Source organism: Nelusetta ayraudi, unplaced genomic scaffold (assembly GCF_046127955.1).
Source record: "Nelusetta ayraudi isolate G7.1 ecotype Tasmania unplaced genomic scaffold, CSIRO-AGI_Nayr_v1 ptg000007l, whole genome shotgun sequence".
Lineage (NCBI taxonomy): Eukaryota > Metazoa > Chordata > Actinopteri > Tetraodontiformes > Monacanthidae > Nelusetta > Nelusetta ayraudi.
The window spans coordinates 1,473,524-1,491,327 of record NW_027466057.1 but is presented as its reverse complement, the minus strand read 5'-3'; the positions used below and the strand labels follow the sequence as shown (position 1 = coordinate 1,491,327).

The 17,804-nt window shown below is 44.2% G+C and overlaps 2 protein-coding genes across 4 annotated transcripts; one reads left to right on the top strand and one right to left on the bottom strand.

Annotated features, from left to right (window-relative positions):
• The first annotated feature begins 902 nt into the window (after positions 1 to 902).
• On the top strand, positions 903 to 4,190 carry LOC142883091 (protein yippee-like 5). Of its 2 annotated transcripts, none has more exons than XM_076017709.1 (3): positions 903 to 1,073; positions 1,993 to 2,157; positions 2,259 to 4,190. In XM_076017709.1, the coding sequence occupies exons 2-3, from the start codon at positions 2,017 to 2,019 to the stop codon at positions 2,481 to 2,483; spliced, it is 366 nt and encodes a 121-aa protein (XP_075873824.1). In that variant the 5' UTR covers positions 903 to 1,073; positions 1,993 to 2,016; the 3' UTR covers positions 2,484 to 4,190. The 2 variants fall into 2 exon arrangements, with proteins under 2 accessions (XP_075873824.1, XP_075873823.1); XM_076017708.1 differs by having other exon boundaries at positions 905 to 1,073; positions 1,987 to 2,157.
• Positions 4,191 to 6,322: 2,132 nt separating this feature from the next.
• On the bottom strand, positions 6,323 to 16,065 carry lclat1 (lysocardiolipin acyltransferase 1). Of its 2 annotated transcripts, XM_076017706.1 has the most exons (6): positions 15,672 to 16,065; positions 12,533 to 12,700; positions 12,007 to 12,205; positions 11,716 to 11,862; positions 10,093 to 10,209; positions 6,323 to 9,184 (listed from the first exon to the last, which is right to left on the bottom strand). In XM_076017706.1, the coding sequence occupies exons 2-6, from the start codon at positions 12,698 to 12,700 to the stop codon at positions 8,658 to 8,660; spliced, it is 1,158 nt and encodes a 385-aa protein (XP_075873821.1). In that variant the 5' UTR covers positions 15,672 to 16,065; the 3' UTR covers positions 6,323 to 8,657. The 2 variants fall into 2 exon arrangements, with proteins under 2 accessions (XP_075873821.1, XP_075873822.1); XM_076017707.1 differs by lacking the exon at positions 15,672 to 16,065 and having other exon boundaries at positions 12,585 to 12,696.
• Between the last annotated feature and the right edge of the window lie 1,739 nt (positions 16,066 to 17,804).

The following is a 17,804-nucleotide window of genomic DNA, read 5'->3' as shown; positions in this document are numbered from 1 at the left end:
CATTGCTTCGCCTCAGTTACACTCACTCAATGCTTTTATTTCAGTCATCAACCCTGCTGTGTCCAATCAGTGCCCCTGCTGTAGCTCCAGAGAAACAATGTTTCACTTATTCACTGAATGTAACAGACTCACTGCGCTTTTTATTGTTTTAACCAAAGTTTTTAGTTATTTTAATCAAAATTTTACAATCACAACTTTTATTTATGGTGCAGGCTACAACAAAAAAGACGAGAGAATGTGGCAGCTCTTAAATCTTTATTGTTGGTGAAGCCAAAATGACACGGACCGTAGCAGAATTCAGCTAGAATTTTCCTTTTTTAAAAAGCTGAAAGATCTCGAATGCTTTTCAGTAATTTGGTGCTATAAAAACATTTTGTGTGCCATTTTAAATGAGGAATTATTTTTTTCTAGGACACTGAAAGATTGAATATTGCTTTTTGGCTTGTGTTTGATTGTTCATTGTTTTATGTATTTTATTTATTTATTTATTTATTTTGCTTTGTTAATTATTTTTTTTTCAGAATCGTATGTCACTGTTAAAAAAGGTGCTTATTTTTCGATTTCTTTCTGTAGATAAAATGTGGTTATAAAAATCTTCTTATCCTTCTTCTTCTTCCTTCTTCTTCTTCTAAACTAAGGCGCTGAGGAAAAACTTTGATCTTTGATTCTTTCAGCTGGCGCTTACCAGCAAGTTCTGCATTTTAGATAGATAGATAGATAGATAGATAGATAGATAGATAGATAGATAGATAGATAGATAGATAGATAGGCTTTTTCGCCCTCCCCTCTCTGCTGCCATCTAGTGGAGCGTGGCCGCCACGCTACAGTATCGAGTGACTGGATGTTGTCAGGGAGCAGCCAGCACGTTCGGCACGCACGGTTACGTCACAACCGGATGTTGATAGTCGCTTTAGCGGAGTGTCGACAGGAACAGCTGAAAAAGAACAACAAAGCCACGACGACGACGAAAACGACTGGAACAACAGATGTGCTGATCTACGAAAAACCCTCAGACACCAGTGACACCGTCGCTGCTCGGCACATTCGGCACCAAGGGAAGTGAAGCGATAAAGGTAGGAGGTCGTCGAGTCAAACCGAGCGGAATTGTTCGTTTTGTTGTTTTCCGGGCTTGTTGTCGATATGGCCGTTAGCAGGACGGCTAACGCGATGTTAGCTTCTGTTCTTGTTTGTTACTCATTTAAGCGGCACGTCGACGAAACGTCGAAAGATAAACAGAACGGAAAAGGCAAATGTGTGTGTTTTGTTAGCTTGTCAGAAAGTAGTCATTTTATTTTACTTTCATTCTTGTCGTCGTAACTTGAACACACTCTAATGTAAATCTATTTTTATCTCGACACAGAGAACGTCTCATGGCGACTCACCCTGGGGTTTTAGCTTTTTAGGATAATATTTTCTCATTCAGATTATTCCTTTTTGTTTTTTTATTTGCAAGTTGAAGTGATTTAAACTATGTCCTTGTGAATGTTAGGTCGCACTGTAAGTCGAACTTTGAAGTCTTTGTGGCAACGTTCCATTAGGAAACACTAATTTGTTGGAATCATTCAACAGCTGAGCAGATTTTAAAATCTAGAATCTAACGCAGTCGAGAAAACTGCACTGTGTATCATGTCAACAGGGTCAGGTTATTTTTGAATGTGTGCTTTGAGAACCCCCCAAAAAATGCTGTTACTTTAAGCGACACCAGAAAATGTTTCTCCAAACCACTAAATTAATAAAACAACAAATGATAAAGATCACGTCAGTAGTATATCTACATGGTGATTGCTGATGGTGCAGCAATATAAACCAGAAATAAAAATGTAATTTTATTCTTTATGCAAGCATTTTTATTATTCATGATTATATTTTTACTTTAATTTTGTACTGTGGACCTGCTTGTTATTTTTTATTCTAGGATTTTAGTGCCTATGCAATGTTCACAGACTTTCCAACACTCACTTACTTGCCTTTTGTTTCACATGTCAGTCTCAGTTTCAGCTTCTCACACACTGGACAATGGGACGCATCTTCTTGGATCACATCGGCGGGACGCGCCTCTTCTCCTGTGCCAACTGTGACACCATCCTGACCAACAGGTCTGAGCTTATCTCAACACGCTTTACAGGAGCCACAGGCCGGGCTTTCCTCTTCAACAAGGTACACAGGGTGACTGCATGTTGGTGATTGTTGAGTCTGAAGAAAAGCAAGATACAGATATCCTGCAGCTGTAGTTTACATTGTGCCTCAAAACTGTGCAGGTGGTGAACCTCCAGTACAGCGAGGTGCAGGACAGAGTGATGCTCACCGGCCGGCACATGGTGAGGGACGTCAGCTGCAAGAACTGCAACAGCAAACTGGGCTGGATCTACGAGTTCGCCACCGAGGACAGCCAGCGGTACAAGGAGGGCCGGGTCATCCTGGAGAGGGCGCTAGTGCGGGAGAGCGAGGGCTTCGAGGAGCACGTCCCGTCGGACAACTCGTGAGCCCTCATCGCGAATGGACCCCCGCCCCTCTCCACCTCCGCGCTGCACACCAACACCTGTAGACTTAGCGCCCGTTGAGGCCTTGGCTTCACCCCTTCCACTCACACCCACTCCCCTGTTGTTGGTCACTGACCTCGTTGAGTAGAAGATTGGCTTGCAGGCTCTATTCTCGCTGAATAGACACTTCCTAAAATGCTCCCTGGTGTCCTAGGACGCTTTCTCCCAAACAGCCGGGGATTTTTGGGAGTGGATCCAAATTCACCATGTAAGTGTCACAGAATGTTTTTTTTATATACCATCTCTGCACAAAGGCATGCTCCAACTCTGGTGAGAAAGGGTCACGAAACACATGCATGACAATCGGCATTGGTCATAGTAAAAATCATTGTCGCTTTCAAGAGACTTTTGCTTCTGTGGTGTCAGCATTGTCTCAGCAGCATGTCACTGGTGAGCACTGGATGCACTTCAGGCCCACCCCAGTAGTCGTCGTCGCTCTCCCTCAGTTAGCTTTCAGTAGGTGGTGGTGTAACGAATGTAACAGTGTTTTAAAAATGTTTTCTCATTCAACCGAATCTGAGTTTTCGCACAGATTGATGTCATATTTAAATATTTGTTGTTGTATTTGATAGGGGGATATTCGTTGATTTTTTTGTATGTGTTTTTTTTTTTTTTACATTGTGTGCATTCTTTAAATGGACAAAGGTCAGACTGGTTTCCCATTAGCACAGTTGATAGTGTCGGGACTCTGGTCTCCATCTTTTAGTGTGGATTTTTGAAGTGTGTCTTCCAGCCTTGTGCTTCAATGTGACAAGAAGTGGTGATGGAGATCACCACTGGCTGATCCGTAAGGATGAAACTGGTGTGCAGAAGTTCTCCAGATGAAAACGAGCAGAATGGTGGACAGACATTAGGTTGGAATCATATTGATGATATCTTTAAAGAATTTGACTGTATTTTTGTAAGTAATGAACTGCTGACGCTTACTATCAAAACACGGCCCATCCTCTTATTTTATGATCCTCAGTCTCAAGCTTATTGGTTCATTGAATTGGCTTATTTCTTACAATATGAAGCCAAACGAGCCCAGCTGTGTGTTTATCTTCAATAGTGGAGCCATTGTCCTCGAACTGTACCAGAGTCTCCACTTTTTTCGCATCGTATCTGCATCGAAAGGTTTCAACTCAAAATGTCACACAGAAAAACAAAAGTGACATCGCCATGACATTTGAGATTATTCTTGGAGCCACGCGCAGCATGTGCCTGATATAACACTGTGCCATTTCAGAGCCTGCATGCCCGCAGGCGTTACCATACTGGTCCAACCTTCAAGAGACACTTAATGGTTTGTGTCGACTTTTTATAAGGTCAGGCGACAACATGCTGTTTTTTTTTTTGTTTTTTTACATTTTGTATGCAAAAAAAACCCCTCTAAATTTGATACAAGAGGCTTCTATGGGATAACTGTATTCATATCAGGAAGACAGTAAATCTAGCTTGGGTTGGGATGGAATTATATCAGTTTGTTGTTCGATTTTATTATTTTATTTATGGGCTGTTTGTTTTATTGCTTTACTCTGAATGATTATTGTTTATCTTAATGTTTGTTATTCTAGTTAGAACTTTTGGGGAGAGAAAAAAAAATCTTCTATAGCTATAGCAGCATTTTGTCTGATGTGATTTCTAAATAAAAAATAGTAGTCTTGCTGAGTAACACTTGTCTTATTTGGGGGTTGTTGTTTTTTTTTCCCCTCAAAAATAATAACAAAATTTGAATCAAATGGATCTAGAAGACATTTATTTACAAGTTACTTCCTTACTGCCAAACAATTTTACCATTTTTGGCAATATGTTTTTGAGTTTACAAATGCAGTTGTAAGATGTGAAGTGGAGGCAACTCAGGCCTCTAGGTGGCAGCACGATACTGAGATAGATTCATTCCATATCTTGTTTTCCACTTGGCTTGAGTGACGCTGAAGCCTTTTCCTGCCTGTCATCCTCTGACGTTAGTAAGCCTGGCATGGGCTGTTGCTCTTTATAGGTGATGTACACCCTTAGAATACACGTTGGCCATAATTTACTATCAAAATAATTAGGGTCATCTGTCATGATTCAACAACATCATTCCTGCCGCAGTTGGTGGTGTTGCAGGGGCCTAAACATTGACTCGGTGTGAATCACACACGATGGAAGAGGTTTGCTCTGCATCAGGATTTAAAAAGAGCCGGTGACGTTTCACTCTTAATCCGCCCACTAATATTGCAGCTCTCGGTTATTTATAGCTCGAATCCTGTTGGAAGTCTTCTTTGTTGGTGTCTGTGTGGCACAGCGGCGGAATCAACAACGGCTCTGCCTCTCTGCAGTCACTCCTGGAGGCAGTCGGCACTGCGCCATGCGAAGACGCAGGACTAAACTGGACTCTGAGCAATATTCACCAAAGGAGAACAAACTGTTCTGGTTGCAGCTATTTCCGTACCGGCTGCAGTGTTTTGAGGGGCTCAGGACATCAATGGCTCAAGAAGACTGTTTTTACAACTACGTCTAGAGCCCTTTAAATGCCGGACACGACAAAGGGGGGCACACAGACAGGGCTCACAATTCCACCTTGTAATTGACACTATCTGACTTTGTCCCTTAGTAATCTGCAGGATTATCAGCTGTCTTTATTGAAAAAGCCATCGGCCCAGATAAGGATAATTACATTGGCTTGTTGATCCTGTTAGTCTACATGCAACTAGATAAACATGACGTAATGTTCATGTGTGAGAAACATTCTTGGACTGCGCCCACACAGTGTGATTATGATTTCCTTATGAAGAGCAATAATATTAAAGGCTGCATGTTCAGTTTTCAGAAAGTGCTAAAAGTTCTGGTCAGGTCTTTGTGACGTCACAAAGGGCACACAATTTACAACTTCCACAGCCAAGTGGACTCCAAAACCACCTTTGGATACACAAGTTGTGACCCACTTCATAACATGGAGAAAGGTAAAGAAAAAAAAAGCATCAGCTTTAATAGCAGATAACCACCAAACATTCACAGGGAGCTGCAAACAGAGGGCTAAATGTGATGTTTTCTAGTGACCTCAAGCTTTTTTTCCTAAATCAAAAACAAAGAGCTAAAAATTGTAGTAGTACATATATGTCAAATGTGTTCCTCTGCAACGATTCTGGAAGAGATACTCAAGGTGAACTGAAACTAGAAATATATGTCAACTCAGGACACAGCTGCTCATTAAACCACATCATTACTTATTCTCCACAGCCAGCTTTATTTTGACACGCCCACTCCCCCAGGATGTCAACAATACAATCCATCATATCATATCAAACCGGTAGTCTATACTGTAGAGCGCACTCTCAGACGCACACACACACACACACACACACACACAATAAGGTGTGACATCATTCTGTCACCGGGAGAAAATAGCACGCTTTCCATTGACATCACTCCACATCCCGTTGCCAGGATACAGGGGAGTCAACATTAGTTACTATGGCGACTGCACTTCACCTTCAAAGGCTCCTCCTGACCTCCCTGGCTGACTGCGGTCGTTCCAGAATATGTGCGTAAAACACAAGGAAGGCCGGACGGCTCTCCAGTGTTGTGTAACCTCATCATTCAAGGTCCTATTTACTCCTTCGTGGCAGCGTGGTCCTGGTTATGCAGCAAATTAGATCAGGCTGATTAAATGTCACGCTTTATCAGCCATGTCGACATTTTTTTTTTTTTTTTTTTTGTTAAATTTCACCAGTGAGATTGAAGTGCCACGAGACAGCAACAGTAATTTAGCACGAGGAAAGACAAATACATCTTCAAAGAATGACTACAAGGGCAAATGAGTTGATAGAATATATTTATTTATGAATATATTTCCTCCTCCGGACCAGGCGTCCACCATGTTTACCTGAGGACAAGGACTTTAGGGGTCCAGCATCAATTGAGTGATTGTAGTATGGGCCACAGAACGGAACAGGAAGTGGAAGCGGTGGATGTTCGAGCTGGTCCAGGCTTGAGGAAACAGATTGTACCATGTTTGGTAAAACTACTACATGCTGATGATAAAATTAGATCACAGTGGCGGGAAAACAGAATCAGCAGCTGGAGCAGCAGATTCTTAAACAAGTTAAAAAATTAAAATTAAAATCTTCAGTTCAAACTTTATAATCCAAAAGAAAAGAAAACGACAACAAAAACCCAGAACATGTCTTACAAAATAGTGGTCAGCGAGATTTGACACAGTTTTTTACGTAAACCTGCTGCAGATTTTCCAGGACACAAACATCACCCGGAGCGCCGAGATTTTTGAAAATGGAACCAAACTGGACTGGAGCGCCGCCGCCATCCTTTCACTTTCTGTCCTTTTTTGGCACAATTGGTGACGCTTTGTCAGCTGTCATTCGCTAATTGAATTTAGCGCGGCCGCGCTAATGTCGGTGCTCCGCCGAGGGGACGTCGGCCGAGGTGGGCATTACAGGGCTTTTTTGGATTAGTCCGAGTTCAGGGCCAGTTTTCCACTCCAAGTCTGGTCCTCTGTGCCATCCTGCACATCAGAGGGTGATGTTGTCCCAACAGGACATTCTTCCGCCGCGGCACCGCCCACATCCTGCCCCCACCCCCCCTTATCCCAACCCTCACCCCACCCCCACCGTGTCCCTTCGGTCCTGGAAAGGGCACAAAGCTCAACTTATCAACACACTGGGATTTTGAGTCAGATCTTTGATCTTGAAGAGGTGATGGCCGCTTAGTGTTACCTAACAGATTCTGCAAATAAGAACCATAAGATGCTACATTCTGATTTTTTTTTTTTTTTAAATCACATCTGATTTCTAAACCTTTGGCTTTCATGTGCAAATAAGGCCTTGCCCACAAGTGTATGGGTATTTTCAAAAACCCATTTTTTTTTTCTCCAGCTTCCTGTCGATAAAATGAAAAAAAAAACAAAACTCACTCACCTACTTTAAAATGATCTCATCCACATGCAAATGCATATGCAGCTGATGTCAAGCACACACACCAAACCGAGAGGTAGTGATCTAACTGAGCGTGACGACATGTTGGCCAATCGGAAGCCTGAATGAAATGGGAAATGGCTCAATGTAACACAGTGGGAGGCATACGACCGTTTGGACTGACAATGAAGCTGAGTTACTTCAGAATATTACAGGGGTGGTTAAAGCTGGCTGTTTATTCCCTGTTGCCGTGAGAGAGACGGTCTCGTAAGCATTCGAGCGCACCAAAGGGTTTTCTGGGCACAAGGGAACAGAAAATCTTCACCCTGGAGGGAATTTTCCACCTGAAAATCTGTTTGTGTGTGGACGAAAAGCCAAACCGCTGTTTGTAAAATAAAAATAAAAAACAAAGCAAAACAATGACGTGAGAGTGGACGAGGCCCTAAACCTGAGGCGGCGAGCAGAACGGACGTCTCAGGGTCCAGCAGAACAACAAACAGCAGAGGAGTTTATCACTAAGGACTCACTGGGAAGGGCTCCGTTCCCACAGACGGGTAAAAGTGACATTACTTCATGAAGGTAAACAGTGATACACATATACCTGTATATTCCTTGACAATTCTCTGAATTACAAAATGCCTTTACTTTCTTGACAGACACGACAAATTAAAAACCGGTCCGGTTAGAGTGCGATCTGGCATTCGCCGACAAAATCTGTACTATGGCTCTGCTCCATAACTTATGACACCAATGTAAAAAAAAAAAGCCCCAAAAACAACCAAACAAGCAAAATATACACAAATTGTCCCAGCAGCTTCACAGATGCGACGACTGAAGGACCCTACACCAAGCGTCGGGACGACAGCGTGACCCTGAACAAACAATAGTTGCGCCACCACAGACGGATAAATGTCCCTAACGGCAAAACGATGAACGGTGATGAAGAACGTGGACGCACACGTCCCTAACGTACGATCCAGCACGGATCGACGCACGTGACACTCGTCTGTGGAGGAAAGCATTCTTTCTCTGCTGAAGCCATGCATGCTGTCAGGAGCTCTACCTCCTCCCTCTCACTCTCTCTCTGTCTGTCTTTCAGGTATGAAGCACCAGGTCCCTCAAAAGGAACCTCCACCCTTCTGGAACTTCACCGGTTCCCTCACCGATGACAGGCAGCGACGTCGTCTTGCCTCCTTCACCCTTCACCCTTCCTTCCTTCCTCTTATTTTATCTTCGCATCCTCCGTCACACCCTTATCATCTCCACCAGCAGCCACAGACTTCCAGTAGCGGTGGCAGGACAGCTCCAGCAGCTCCAGGCCCCCAAACAGCCTCTGCTGAGCCACAAACACGCCCACCATGGCCAGGCTGTAGAGCCTGACCGGGGCCCACAGCCACAGTCCAGTGAAGCACAGGGCGATGAAGCTGCTCCAGTACAGCAGCGAGGCCGCCTTGATCAGGGCCACTCGCAGCTCCGTCTTGCAGGGCGGCACCTGGGCCACGCCGTCCCGGTCGAAGGCCCGCGGCTGGCTCGAGTAGAAGTCGCGCAGGCGCACCTCCTTCTCGGCCCAACGCTCCCGGCACCAGGCCTCCAGGTCGGAGGAGGCGGAGGGCAGCGAGGCCACCGGGTAGCGGCTGACGTGGAAGTGGATCTCGCGCGGGAAGAGCCCCAGGATGAGGTGGCGCTCCGTCTGGGGGATGTTCTTGGGGTAGGCGACCGTGATGTCGTGGACGGCATCCAAGTTGTCTCCTGTGAGGAGGAAAGAAAGAATTGAGTTCCTGGAAGAAAAAATGAAGAAAGAGTTCCTGTTGAATGGCACTAATGCGATGAGTGAACTGGAGTCTCTTTATCGTAAACTCAGCGTTTCCAGGCAGGGATTCAAAATAATCCTCCGTCTACATTCACCCGGGTTTTTTTTTTTTTTGTCACCGTGCATTTCAACATCTCTCAGCTTACGTGAGACTCTTAACAGCTCTGAACTTCATCCACCTTTCTTACAATGTCTCGACATATTTCGCAAAAAATGTCTTAAGACCTGATGAGGGGATAAGGAGAGAACCGGGTTCAGCTCCTGCGCGGGCTCGGCACCGAGGCAAAAATAGAGCTCGACGGGGCGCGGCTGACTTGAACTAAGAACAAAATGCGCAGCACGTCAATCCGCGATGCGGGCAGGCGGAATTATCTCAGTCTGATGAGATCACGGTGATTCACGGCACCTGCCTGGGGAGGTGGCGGCGCGCTTGGCGGCGGGGCCAGAGGTGGTCTTTAAGAAACCTGGAGGGGCGCCAGAATTAGCTCACGGCGAAACATGACAACCTCAGGGGTGTTGTAATGGCTGGCGGCGCAGATAATACATGGGGCTCAGGCTGAGGAAATAAAGCAGGAGTGATCCCTCCTCTCCAAACAGCGTCAGCGGATCGGCAACACTCAGCATGACAGCGTGTTATTTTCCTCTGGTTTTGCTGATGAAATATTTCCACTGTGGCGACCGACGGGGTCTAATTTACGCTCCTGGGTGGCCAATTAAACGCACACACACACACAGACGACGCCTTCTGACCTTCTCAACAACCCGAAAATATGAATGGATCGTTGGCTGATTTGCATTGAGAGGGCATTTTGTATACAGTGTGCTTGGAAAGGCGGCTCCGGATCACCTTTTCGAAGCTTGTCCACGATGAAGGTGAAGCCAGTCGTGCGGGGATGCAGCACGTACTGGAAATTCGGCAGGTTGTTCTCAGCGGCGAACACGTCGCTTTTTGCTCTTGTGTTTTCTGCAACAGACGACACACAATGATTTTCCGTATTTAATACACTCGGATAGATCGATGAATTGGAATAGCTTTTAATGCAAACCGAGCCCAACAAAAGTATTTTTGAGTTGCAATAATCAAAACGTCCAAGTTGCATCTGCATGATTTAAAGCTCTTCTTAATTGTGACAAATAATCCACCAACATATAATAGTATGTGCGGTAATTCAAAGAGCCTTTATCAAGGTAACAGAGATGGCAATTCATCAGATTTCACTTATAATGTCTGACCTGCAAAGCTGCTTTACAATTTGTTTAAAACAAAAACCTAAATGTAAAGCAAAATGTGCACGCATGTCTTTAATCTAAAGACAGCACATGACTGACAAAATGTACAGTAACAAGAGTAACAGCACATCTAAGTCTAAAAATAGCCATTAAAAATAGCAATAATTCATTTCAGGGACCAGAGAAAAACATTTACACGTTGGTAAACCACAGGAGGATATAAACACAGGACATATGAGAGTTTATTAAGCAAACATTCCTCAAGAACTTGCAGAGGAAACGTGTAAACTGTACCGCGACTCATGAGGCAGATTACGTAACAGGTAGCTGAGGCTGACCAGGACCAGAAGGGCTGCAGACAGACCCGACAGTCCATCAGTCTTCTGTTGCGCCTTGTTTTTTGTTTTTTTTTCTCTTCTCTTTTTCAGCCTATGGTCGGTTCACACAGGCTACGCGAGCTCCCGGACTCCTCGTGTGGAGCACTTGAGAGTAGCTTAAGCAAACGTGGAGCCTGAGCCGGCAGACTGAGGTCGAGAGGTCTGAACCTGGATCTCCGTCACAGGTATTTGGAGAGTAAACAGCAGGGTAACTTAACAAGGTATCTGAGTGCACTGTACGGATGCCACTGTTACTTTACAGGTGAAACTGTGGTTCAGGAAGCATAAATTCTCACTGGCATGACTGTGCAAAAAAAAAAAAAAAAAAAAAAAGTCTTTGCTGCAGCAGATCCAACGAAGGATACATTTTTCTATCTCTGTTTTTCATTTTCGTGGACTTCCATGTGTTTGCGCGTGGCTGCATGAGCAAATAATAACCTGATTTCCAAACACCGGCAGATTTAGCCCTCTCTTCTCAACCAACACTGAACATGAGGCCATAACCCAGGAAAGGTGTTAGAAGCTCTGTCTTCCTGTTTTTGGTATTCGTGGATGTGAAATTCTTCGTCTAACCACCAGGATTAAGAGGCACCGCAGGTTTGTAACCCGCTCCCCTTTTTTTCCTTTTCCTTAGATCTGATAGTGAATTTTTCTTAACTCGTTTAACTTGTTCCAAGTATTCTAGGTTACCTCACCTCCTTTTATTTATATAAGAGCCTGAATTAAATAACTTGGCTAATTAAATCTGGTCTGAGTGAAGTAATGTCCCCATCTTTGACAAATGACCTTAGAAGACCCTCAAAGTAGAGGAGGAGCAATTTGCCCTCGGAACGGATGTCAAGTGTCTTGTCTTCTGGTCTCACCTGTGAGGTCTGTGCCCTCAGGGAACAGAAGTAGCTGCAGGGGCTCTCTGATGTCACAGAAGTAGTCCAGCATGTTCTCCATGTGTTCCTTGTCCTCGGCCCAACGGCGCTTAATAAAGATGAAGCACGCCACCTGCATTGCCCAGCCTGGAACATATACGCATCACAAATTGGTTTCGGTGCCATGTAAAAGTAAATCATTTTCAACGGTTTATCAGAATGCGGCTTTAAACAAAGCGTGTACCTCACAGGGGAAAAAAAAAGGCGTGGCAAATTTTTGTGCAGACTCACCGAAGCCAGGAACACCCTTCAGGACAGCCTTGAGGCAGATCTTCTCCAGCCGCAGGTAGCTGTACCTGAGCAGGCAACACCACAGGAACATCCAGTCCAGGCGGGTGCGGTGGTTCATGATGATCACACTTCTCTCACCTGGAATGAAGCCATCGCCTGTGATCACCACTTTCACCCTGAACACCAGCTCCAGTAGGGACTGTGGAATGAAGACATAGCAGCAAAGTAAAGAAAGGGAAGGCAGACGATTGAAAGAATGAGGATGAAAAGATTCATTTATGAGAGGAGGAGATAAAAACAAGAATTAGCAATGTTCGACGTTCATGGCGGGAGAGCAAACAAGATTTGTGCAAATGTTCTCACAAGAAATCTAAATTAATCAAGTTAACTGCATAATAGAATTAGATTGGGGATGCATAAATAAGGTGTCAATGACGTAGTTAATGTGACCGTGTCAGACCAAGATGACCTAAGACCATCTGGCACACATTAGTAGCTTAAGTAAAGGGTAAGCTGGTGTTCACACCACAGGCAGGGTGAGCCAAGTAGCCACAATGCGATCTGTGATCCAGCGGTACCAGGCGGGAGACAGCAGCAGGAGGGGCAAGACCGGACCCAGCATGAAGATGCTCCCGAAGAAACTGGCCAGAAACAGGGTCACCACAAAGTACAGTCCCCGCACCGACACGGCCATCTGCAACGAGATTAAAAACACGATTAGAGTGCAAATAAACTCATTCGTTCCTGACTGAGCTGCAGTGGGGCAACACGAACACAAACATCAGAATCATCAATAGTATCATTAGTAGCAAGAGGCTGCGGTTCTGTTGTGCGTAGAGGTTCCGACTTACAATAATTGTCAGATATTGACAACTCTTCCCAACAATCTCTTTGTTTCTGTCCATAAATAAGCCATAAGAGTCTCAGGGAACCTCTGTTTGATCCTTTGACATATTTTCCCACAAACAGCGGAAAACCCAGGACCCAATTCCCATCATGGAGCGTAAATAGAGGAACCCTTCTGGCTCTGAAATAAATGGAATTTTATACTTGATTAATTTATATATGTTTCAGTGGCTCGCTGGTGGCTATTTCTGGGAGCATGGTTGTCTTCTTACAAGATGATGTAAGTTCTTCATGCAAGTACAACTGCTTCTTGAGTTCACCAATTGTTACTAAAACTGATTATTTTTAATGAGTTGATATAACAAACACGCATTTCTATTGAATTTCATAGCAATCCCATTGAATGATAGACATTAATGCAATGACTCATGTAAAGTGGTTTCTGTTCGTTTTTCCATTTAACCAACGTCTGCGAGGATAAAGCAGCGAGAACTCTCAGGAGGCAGGGGTGAGACACCGAGCACAAGACTGAGTTTTAATTTAACAAGGCCCCGACCTCACATAGGGACTCTGTGCTGATGTTTAAGGGGCCATTTTCATCCTCAAGCCAGTCTTTTCCTCTCCTTAATGAAGTGCAGCTATCACCTTTCCACCTCAATTACAGCGCCGATTATTGCGCCATCCTCCCCTCGCACAACACGCAGCCGGCACCGCCGCGGTCCTCCCCTCGCACTGACACTCTCTGCAGCAGCCGTGACGCAGCAAGACTCTGCACTGCAGGGCCGGGAGTGAGACACTCCAAGGTGTTTGTTTACGCAATCGTGCCGACAATAAGGGTTTAAAGGTTACTGGCTGTGGCAGTGGAAAATGTGAGACGGGAGGGAAGAGGGGGCTTGACGGGGTTTGCTCACCATAATTGCCATGATTAAGATGCGTCCTCTCGCAAAAAAGAAGAAGAAAAAAAAACTGAACCTACGCAATCGTGGGTGTCTGCAGGTCGAACAAGCCTTTTTTCCACACACAGAAAAGTGCTGACACACCTGGGGCGAGAGGTGTGACGAGAGAATAAACCCTGAACATTTAAGTGTTAAACAAACATGTTTTTCTTCCACTCAGTGCGAACACCTGAGCCACAAAACACTGTTTACACAAGGCAGCCAAATAGCCTCTGGTCAACACTAGACTCCAAATTCTGAGTTTGATTGTGTCCGATCCATTTGAGGTAGTGCCACATTTATTTATTCACCATAGTAATGACTCTGAAAGCGCTTCCCCAAACACACGGCGACATACGATGCACAGCACGCTCCTCGGAGTCCAAGTTTGGATTCTCTGGCAGTCATTTTGCATTCCTTACCTCAGCTCAAGAGCAGACATCCCAACAGAGCAAAGCTGAGTGAGGTCAAGCATGTCTAGGTTAAACAATGAGCTTGAGCGCTGCCTGTTTCTGTGTATGTGTGGATAGGAGACAGACAGAGCAGGAAGAACGGCTTACATAATGCAGCAAAATGACTTGCAAATAGTGCTGGATGTCTTTGAAAACACATGAACAAAACATTGTTTAACTAGGTTTTTAATCTAACGGTTTAATTAGATTTAAAACGTAATAGTAAATTAGGCAAAGCCAGATGCATCACAAAATTCCTAAACACAGACAACACACACACAAAGCAAAAAGATACAAAGTGACGATTCTCACTTTGTATTGACGATAACTGAGTCAGAGCGCAAGACTAAGACCAGTAGGCTAGTTAGTGAAATTGAAATGTGTGCTGCCTTTTTTTTTTTTTTTTTTAATTCAACTTAAGTCTAATTGTTTTGTTTTTTTATGTTTCTAGACTTTTGATATCCACAATTAAAAATATGTATTTTACAATGCTGGTTAGTATTGTGCATCTTTTTTAACAGGATCGGTTTTGTGCAAAATGTCAGTTTTAGTGAACAATCCAACCTTTGACATAGGTTTTGACTCATAAGAATTGAGAAAACTTTCAAGAGTGTGTGCAAAAGTTTTGAATACACTTTCCCAGAACTTTCCACAACTGGATAGACTGACAAGACGAGAGTTGCCTGACTTGGAATGTTTCTGCCTTCATAATAATAAGTGGACAACCTTTGATAGTGAAGTGTGTATAATAGTTTGATTTGTTTCTGCCCATGACATACACGGTTTCACCCGAAACCAGTGTTTGTATGTTAGAACTAGTTCAGGTTTGTATGCAGTGGCAAGTGTGGACCAATCCTGTGAATGAATGACGGGTTCAAGACCAAGGAGCAAGTCACCGGATGTTTCCTGGAAGTCATTCCGCTTAAACTACAACTTTGCAAATTATGGCAGTGCAAATAGATACTTTTACTGTCCACTTTTAAGATAAATTAAATGTAAAACTAAATTATGTGCTACAGAAAATAATCACTCGTCCAATATATAAAGAAGCAACAACCCCAGGAGGCATGACTCAGGGAAAAACAACTCCCAGTCATGGTAACATGAATGTACCTCATGTCTCAGTTTAGGCTCTGCACAAGTGTATTAGGAACAGTAATGGGAACAGTAACTTAACGCAGTTGTGTGGTCTCGCCGAAAAAAACAAAACAAAAACAAAAAACAAATTAACAAGTTTAATGCATAATATAACGTCCTTTTACACAAATGAAACAATTGCCCTAAGGTCCTAAAGATTGAGGCATTAGCCACAGGTTCAGAATGTCATTCGGCTAGGCTAACTTAGCCAGCAAAATCTGTCACCAAACATAAGCAATCTCGCGCTGGGTGATTAGTCAGTGATTTGCGTGGAGCAAAAAGAAAAGACCCGTACCTTTCTTGTTTCACTCCGGGTTAACCTTTTCTCCAAGGACGAGCTACTTCTGTTAGCTCCAACAAGTCCAAACAGTTGCTGATTGCGACATAGCAGCTTAGCGGGTCAGCTAAGCAGCCTGCTAACGTTAGCAGACTGGCAGGGCTCGCGGAGGGGCTCGGGAGAGGACGCCTGTTGGAAACACTAGTCTGCTGCAGGTATTTTTTGGTCTAGCCGAATGGACCGCGGCTTCGCGAGAATGGTCTCTTCTCTGACGGTTTTAACTTAACATGGGTGCTGCAAAAGTAACGCCACGGCCGCCATGCCGGTTTACTAGCACAGTGGTGATCCTCCGTCGGTCGCTTTTACAGAGATGCATCAACAGGGGGTGCTGTTTGCGCAAGGTTCAACGCTTCCGGTACACCAGACATGGTGAATCTGCTGCGTGTGCGTTTAAATTTCCGAAAAATGTGAGATTATGATAATTTGAAAGTCAAACCTTGGTACTTTGATCTTTTCCTTGAACAGTATTGTGTTTGTTCTCAGCATAAAACACTAAAATAGCCCGGCCATAATAGGTCAATATTCAAAAGTTTCAAAAGTGAGAATTAGTCTGTGTTTGTGGACGCAGGCTGGAGCCTTTGGCTGTGGCGACTTAAGAGGTAACAGGTTGTTAATGGATAGACTGTTCATTTCCAGTGACATATGCATGTCTCTGAATCACATTTGAGTTTACCAAAACAAATCCTCATTGGAAAGGTATGCTCAATTCAATGACAACCTATGTGCTCACTACTCCTCTTTACAGCTCTTGGGATGGTTATTGCTACATGTCTCCCTCCTTCCCAAGACTCTCTCCCATGTTAATAATATGCCAGAAGTCATTGAAACGGCTAGCCAGGCATCAGTGATATACCTCTGGACTCGAGCGAGTGCTCCCACATAGCCTTTTAAAGTAGTGTAAATCCTTGTATGTGTCATTTGTTTCTTTTACCCACAGTTATGAGCTGCTCTACTGTTACAGATTACCTCAGCATCCAGTGATGCGATACGTGCGCCGATCTGTCAATGAGTCTGAGTGTGTCCGAGCATGCACGCACTCATGCACTCTCCTTTGTGTGTGTGTGTGTGTGTGTGTGTGTGTGTGTGTGTGTGTGTGTGTGTGTGAGAGAGAGAGAGAGAGAGAGAGAGAGCGAGAGCGAGGGAGCTGCTGTGCGCGAGGTGAGTGAGGCAGAGACGGACTGACAGACAGGGTAAAAGGGAGAGTGCACTTAGTCAAACTCAAGACTTTTCCATGACCTGCTCCCTGTGGCATGCACTCTATCAGAGAGACTGAGTGAACTGTATAGCCGCGTCGGTATAAACTTCTCAAGGGTCAGTGCATCACTTCAGAGGGGAACGGAAAAATAACTCTTTCCTTTGAAACAGGCCTTAATTCTTTTCTTTTCTTTTTTTAATTATTTTTTTGTGTGGGTGAGTTTAGTATCAACCTGCTCTCTGAGGAGAGCAGCGGCCACATGACCAATGGTGCCCGTCCGAGACGCCCGGCCAGAAGAAATTCGATCAGGTCCTCCAAATCGCATTCCCTATGTGAATTTCAAAAATATCCGGGGGCTCTGCTCAAAATCACAGCCGCATTAAACCATGACTAATGAGCGACATGTGCACTTTAGTTCTTTTCAAAACAAAAACACGGACTGCGGGCCAAATCAAATACAATATTTCTGGTTGTAAAAGCCAGAATGAGATGGAAGATTTATGCCGTCATGCTAATTCATGTCAGATATGGACTCCATAAGGGTTTGTGGGAGACGGCATGGCTTTTCCAGTATGCTGGACATTGTGTTTTGGTTTATTTTGGAATGTGACTTTTGATAGCACTTAAACAAGGCTTTATTGAAGAGAATAAAAAGAAACCCCATCAGTTAAATTCTTTTTTTTAAACAAATGTTTCAGCCTCCGATGGCCTCCTGTGCTTTCTTTTTTTTTTTGATAGTTCAAAGACAGGTCATGGATGACTGAACTAAAGTCCTCGTTCTCCCTTCACTTCCTCTGGCAGCGTCCCGCCTGCTCTCCCTGCCTTTCACCTCACATGCCCAGCTCACCTCCTGCATTTCCATTTTTTCGGCCTCTATTTTCTCCATTTATGTCTGA

Excerpts from the sequence above, each read along its gene's own strand:
- LOC142883091 (XM_076017709.1), top strand. The coding sequence starts at position 2,017 with ATGGGACGCATCTTCTTGGATCACATCGGCGGGACGCGCCTCTTCTCC. Across the intron at positions 2,158-2,258 it reads GGGCTTTCCTCTTCAACAAG|GTGGTGAACCTCCAGTACAG; the intron begins GTACACAGGGTG and ends AAAACTGTGCAG.
- lclat1 (XM_076017706.1), bottom strand. The coding sequence starts at position 12,700 with ATGGCCGTGTCGGTGCGGGGACTGTACTTTGTGGTGACCCTGTTTCTG. Across the intron at positions 12,206-12,532 it reads CTTGGCTCACCCTGCCTGTG|TCCCTACTGGAGCTGGTGTT; the intron begins GTGTGAACACCA and ends TTCATTCCACAG. Across the intron at positions 9,185-10,092 it reads CGTGGACAAGCTTCGAAAAG|GAGACAACTTGGATGCCGTC; the intron begins GTGATCCGGAGC and ends TCCTCCTCACAG.